We start from the raw sequence: 5,744 nt of genomic DNA, 5'->3' as shown, positions 1-5,744 counted from the left end.
TATGCGTCCGCTGGAGCGTCCGGAATGATAACGCGTGTTAAAAGCACTACTTTTTCAACCCAGCGCGTACATAGCGCGGCTGTTGAAGATGCTCTGAATAAGCATCACTTTTGGATCGGCAAACAATAATCCACTCAAACCGCACCGGTGGATGATGGTGGCACGTGCACGAGGCTGTGGCCACACGACAAATCCCCAACTCGACGGCATCTTCGCCTTCCAAACAAATTTGTGCTTTCCCTTCCCATCTTCATCGGTTCCTCCTCTCCGCGCTCACACAATTTATACTATTCCTCGCCCAGTGGCTCCATCTTCCCGGCTTCGTCCCTCACTGCTCCTCGTGTTTTGTACTGCTTTTGCGTCGACGAGGCCACGGCCATGGCCGCCACGTCGTGCACGCTAGTCTCGGCCCTCGTAGTCGGCCGGCGCCGCGGGCCGTCCTGCCAGCGTGCGGCGGCCGGCGGTGTGGTTCGATGCTCGCTCGACAGAAAGGTCTCCGACATGGCCATCAACGGTGAGGACGTCTCTTTGAGTATCTAATCCCTGTTTTGGTATCGGAATGGCACAGATAAGGCGAATTAGTTCATCCTTGTGAACTTTGAGCGCAGTAAAGTTTTTTGGACCATCAGGAGGGCAGGGGCTCTGAATTTCCTTAGTGACTGGATCGGGGAAAGGGGCAGCTCCAGAGGGGTGATCGAGCTGAGTCCAGGTCTCCTTGGAGGTGGTGCTGGTGCCGAGATAACTTCATCTATCCGAGAGGCACCTCCCAGTGATAGTTTGGTAAGTAGTGCTTGACTGAAAACACCCTCAGTGTTTCTGTCAGCATATCTTACTTCCACTGTCAGCTGGAAGGGGGCCTTGAGGATAAAAGAGATCATCTGAGCAAAGTCCTCCATATTCAACAGAGGCCCCTCCTTGACAAGAATCATCCAATTTTTTGTCTTCACCAGAATAAGCCACCATATCTGTTTCATGTCGATCCATAGAGCATTATCAAAGACATGGGAATTTCTATATTTCCATATGCTCCATAATACACAGACACAAACAGAGTTCAGGGTGATATGGTCCTTATGTTAGTAATTCACAAGAAAAGAAACTGGAAATGTACCTCCAAATCTGTTTTACCACAGTACAATCAAAAAAATAAATGCTTAATAGATTCTTGCTATGCACAAAGAACACATTCTGGAGGTTTTTCAATCCCTCTCTTGCTAAGATTATTGTTAGTCATATGTTTGTTGTGGGAGAGGAGCCACATGAAGATTTGAACCCTCGGAGGAACAACAATGGACCAAATAGAGGGAATAAAGATAGGCTAGATCCCTCTAAAGTTGATGATGCTATATAATGATCCAGTGGTGTACTCCCCTTTAAATTCATACTGCCAAATCAGTGAGTCCCCACAGCACCGTAATTTTTGGGCGGAGTTGTGGATGGAATCGAGAATTGGGACTTGTCTGGCACCTAAATATTTGAATTCCTTCTGTATGTCGTTAGTTCCTCTTGGGTTCAATAGCTTTGACCCGGAGTGCCATATCCACTAAGGAACTTATTGGAGAACTGGTGTAGCCGAGGAATGAGTTAATTAAATCGTTATGAGCTTTTACACAGCCTAATTTGGTCAGAGTTGTGGCTGCAATCGGGTATTAGCTAATCCTATATTGCTGAATTCATGGATCAGTTGTATGCAGACCATGTGTTTTTAGTTGGTCCCATTTTGGTTCTCAACAACCTTACCCTAGTGCCAGACTGGAAGAAATCTTGATTTGCGTATTTTGCCTTTTCTGTCTGCCGCAGCACCGAAAGGACTGTTCCCACCGGAGCCTGAGCACTACAGGGGCCCGAAGCTCAAGGTCGCCATCATAGGTGCCGGCCTCGCCGGCATGTCCACCGCAGTAGAGCTCTTGGACCAGGGACATGAGGTTTGCTGATTTGCTGCCTTCAGCAATGCGAAATCGTGTTCCTCCAGGAAAAGCTGTGTCATTGTAACACTGCCAAAAATTGGTGTCTTGACTTTTGCAGGTTGATCTGTATGACTCCCGAACTTTTATTGGCGGCAAGGTTGGTTCTTTTGTCGACAAGCAAGGGAACCATATCGAGATGGGGCTGCATGTCTTCTTTGGTTGTTACAGCAATCTTTTCCGCCTCATGAAGAAGGTACTGTTTTTTTACTCTTGGATTGTTGGAGAAACAACCAGTGTGGAGTGTGTTTTTACTATTGACTACCTTGAGTAGCTATGGAGATTCCTTGCCAAAAAAAGCAGCTATGGACATGATTGAGATATTATAACCTGAAAAGTTTGGAATTGGGTTTGTATACTTCAGAGTTGAATAAATTTAGCCTATCGCATGGAGAATCCTTTTGTCTGTATGAAGCATGTAAATTTTGTTGTGCGGCTGTGTGATTGGTACATGTGCAATATTGTCCTCACTTAACAGTATTAATTGTTGGTGAAATTTGATATTTTGTATTTCAGGTTGGGGCTGATAATAATCTACTAGTCAAGGAACATACCCATACTTTTGTAAATAAAGGGGGCATTGTTGGTGGTAAGTTCATTTATCATATACTGAAGTACCTAACTATCGTAGGAGGAAACATGGTCTTAGGCTGTAATGTTAAACTCATTCTTGATTACTTTCGAGTTTTTGTAATATAATTGAAAACTATAATGTTCCAATTTGTTGTAGTATAGTTGAAGTTAAATGCAAATGCTGTATGTTTTACTAGCTTTGTGCCATATTGTGTACTTTATTGGCCAAACCAGCTGAACTCATATTTGCTATGCATATTCACATTTACTTAATTTTTGGAGGTTTTCATAGCGCTCGCTTTTCTGTGTAGAACTTGATTTTCGGTTCCCTGTGGGCGCTCCATTACATGGTATCCAAGCATTTCTAAGAACCAATCAACTCAAGGTAATCAGTTCAGAATTTCATTTGCTACTACCACACAGAACAATAAAATCATATGAAGTAATTTGGCTTTGCAATTTGTTTCTCTTACAGTTTGTAATTACACATTGCAACTTATTGTAACATTTTTGCCTTGCACTTTATTAATATCATGCCCATGATTCTTGCAGTATCTCTCTATTTGAATCTGCAACTTAACTGTAGTTTTGTATGTTATTCCCTCTGAACATCTTCTGAAGTCCATCTGAAAGCATATCTTTTCAGCCCATGCCACAATTTTGTGAAAGTAGTAATCGGGCACCTCAGCACTCCCTTTTCATTAGGTCACAATGCAATCAGCCGAACTATGGGCAAATATTTCTTGAAAGCAGTTACAGTTGATCACTCTGTTAACTGCAGCAAGCTATTCCCTTTGAAAATAAATAGCTTGCAGCTCATGCTAATTTCAGATACAGTACAGTTTGTTACTCCCTCCGTAACATAATATAAGACGTTTTTTGACACTATGCCAGTGTCAAAAACGTCTTCTATTAAGTTACAGAAGGAGTACAATTTGTGTGTTCTGTTATTCTTCTGTCTTATGGATAATCAAAGCATTGCAAAGTCCTCACAACTGCCTATTTGTGCAAATACCTTAAATAGTATATACCTAATTCATGACCACCCTATCTTCAGGTTTATTGAGATCTGAATTTTCTGTCTGAACTTGTAACAAGTGAAAGATTCTATAAGCGTGAGCGCAAAATAAGCACTGGAAGTCTGGTCAACTTTGCCCGTCGCTTTAGTTTGCTGCATATTGCTTTGTCAGATGGTTTAATTGTATATAATTAAATTGTGTTGCAGGTTTATGATAAGGCAAGGAATGCAGTTGCTCTTGCCCTAAGCCCAGTTGTTCGAGCTCTTGTTGATCCAGACGGTGCATTGCAACAAGTACGGGACTTGGATGATGTAAGAATTCCTCTTCTTTTTGTCAGTGTCATTAGCACTGTGCATATATGCTATATATTTTAAATTCGGATAGTGGGTTCCTTGTGCACTTGCTTTTATTTCATCCTCCTTGCAAACTGTTTAGTCTAGCATGAGTCTATGGGACTTCAGAACAATTCCTTTTAAGTTTTTCCCCAGCGTAACTCAGTTGTAGCTGATTCCTAAATCTAAATATAGAGTTCTATATACACTTTTTCAGGTAAGTTTCACTGATTGGTTCATGTCTAGAGGTGGTACTCGAGAGAGCATCACAAGAATGTGGGATCCTGTTGCTTATGCTCTTGGTTTCATCGACTGTGATAATATCAGTGCTCGATGCATGCTTACTATTTTCACCCTGTTTGCCACAAAGACAGAGGCATCTTTGTTGCGCATGCTAAAGGGCTCACCTGATGTTTACTTAAGTGGCCCAATAAAGAAGTACATAACAGACAGGGGTGGTAGGTATGTTAACGAGACCAATAATACTCTTCAATTGTCTATGTAATAAATATTGCAGTGCCACCATTTCTTTTTATATTATAACAAAATCCTTCAGGTTTCACTTGAGGTGGGGATGCCGAGAGGTTCTCTACGATAAGTCACCTGATGGAGAGACCTATGTGAAAGGCCTTCTCATCTCTAAGGTTAGCTTTTTCGTCTACGTAGCAAGATTACTGCTAGATCATACAAGGTATTTATGCATTGTTCCGGAACTTCTGTTAGTAGTCTCACTAACATGTTGCTACATCTGGGCATTGTAGGCTACAAGTAGCGAGATAATCAAAGCAGATGCATATGTTGCAGGTTATTTTTCTTCTCAGCATTTCTTTTGTTGATTGACTCCCAACCATTCAAGCATAAATTGATGTTTCACCTTTTGTTGGGTGCAGCTTGTGATGTCCCAGGGATCAAAAGACTACTACCATCAGAATGGAGGGAATGGGATATGTTTGACAATATATACAAGTTAGATGGTGTTCCTGTAGTCACTGTTCAGCTTCGCTACAATGGATGGGTTACTGAAGTCCAAGACTTGGAGAAATCAAGGTAATTCCAACCCTGGGGCTCTTTGTTACTTCTTTGTTTTTAATTTATATTAGACCAATTAATATTTTCTGGCACATCCCTGATGTTTTCAGGAAGAGTACATTTATCTCTGCTAAAATATGCTTGTGCAAAAGCAAATCCCTTGCCGAGTGATGCTTTTCTTATCTTTGATTTAGACAACTCCAAAAAGCAATTGGCTTGGATAATCTACTCTATACTCCAGATGCAGACTTCTCCTGTTTTTCAGACCTTGCACTGTCATCTCCTGCTGACTACTACATTGAAGGACAAGGTTCCCTGATCCAGTAAGGCTACCATCCAGCACTCTTAACAAAGTTAACTGTTTGACGTTTTGAAACTCTGATTTATGTTTACATAATCTGGGCAGTTTACTTGGTGATTTGTGCAGTATAACTTCTAAAATTCATGCATTGGACCGGCTTATCTTTCTGCAAATAAATTCACCTTGCGTGTTTGCTTTATTTGCAGAGCTGTGCTAACTCCAGGTGATCCGTACATGCCATTGCCAAATGAGGAGATTATTAGCAAGGTTGAAAAACAGGTGGGTTTGTACATAATTTGTTGGTGAAAGGATCGCTATAATTGATTGATGCAGATGATTTCTATTACCAATATCTAAGCATGGCCTCATTCTAAAGCAGTTCTGTAGAATGTGATTTTATTGTGCTTCTTGTTATGGATGCAACTTGTCTCTATTTCATAGCCCAAGAGGGGTGTATATATATTACACAAGACTTGGGGTACAAGGAAAAAGGAAACACAATCTAATAGGCCACTTGGACCTAATA

The 5,744-nt window shown here is 41.4% G+C and overlaps 1 protein-coding gene across 2 annotated transcripts in view; it reads left to right on the top strand.

The window, feature by feature from the left end:
• Positions 1–210: 210 nt before the first annotated feature.
• The window catches only part of LOC119363591 (zeta-carotene desaturase, chloroplastic/chromoplastic), a 6,876-nt gene continuing 1,342 nt past the window's right edge, over positions 211–5,744 (top strand). Inside the window, exons 1-12 of one of the 2 annotated variants that reach the window (XM_037628974.1) lie at positions 211–514; positions 1,801–1,925; positions 2,026–2,160; positions 2,481–2,553; positions 2,849–2,922; positions 3,763–3,867; positions 4,106–4,350; positions 4,445–4,532; positions 4,650–4,692; positions 4,779–4,935; positions 5,112–5,240; positions 5,425–5,497. In XM_037628974.1, the coding sequence (XP_037484871.1) occupies positions 379–514; positions 1,801–1,925; positions 2,026–2,160; positions 2,481–2,553; positions 2,849–2,922; positions 3,763–3,867; positions 4,106–4,350; positions 4,445–4,532; positions 4,650–4,692; positions 4,779–4,935; positions 5,112–5,240; positions 5,425–5,497 (1,383 nt within the window). In that variant the 5' untranslated portion in view covers positions 211–378. The remainder of the gene's footprint in view (positions 515–1,800; positions 1,926–2,025; positions 2,161–2,480; positions 2,554–2,848; positions 2,923–3,762; positions 3,868–4,105; positions 4,351–4,444; positions 4,533–4,649; positions 4,693–4,778; positions 4,936–5,111; positions 5,241–5,424; positions 5,498–5,744) is intronic. The other variant, XM_037628973.1, reaches the window with a different exon arrangement.

The sequence above is a fragment of the Triticum dicoccoides genome, chromosome 2B (assembly GCF_002162155.2).
Source record: "Triticum dicoccoides isolate Atlit2015 ecotype Zavitan chromosome 2B, WEW_v2.0, whole genome shotgun sequence".
NCBI lineage: Eukaryota > Viridiplantae > Streptophyta > Magnoliopsida > Poales > Poaceae > Triticum > Triticum dicoccoides.
Note: the sequence above shows the minus strand (reverse complement) of the source record. Positions and strands in the feature narration are given on the sequence as shown.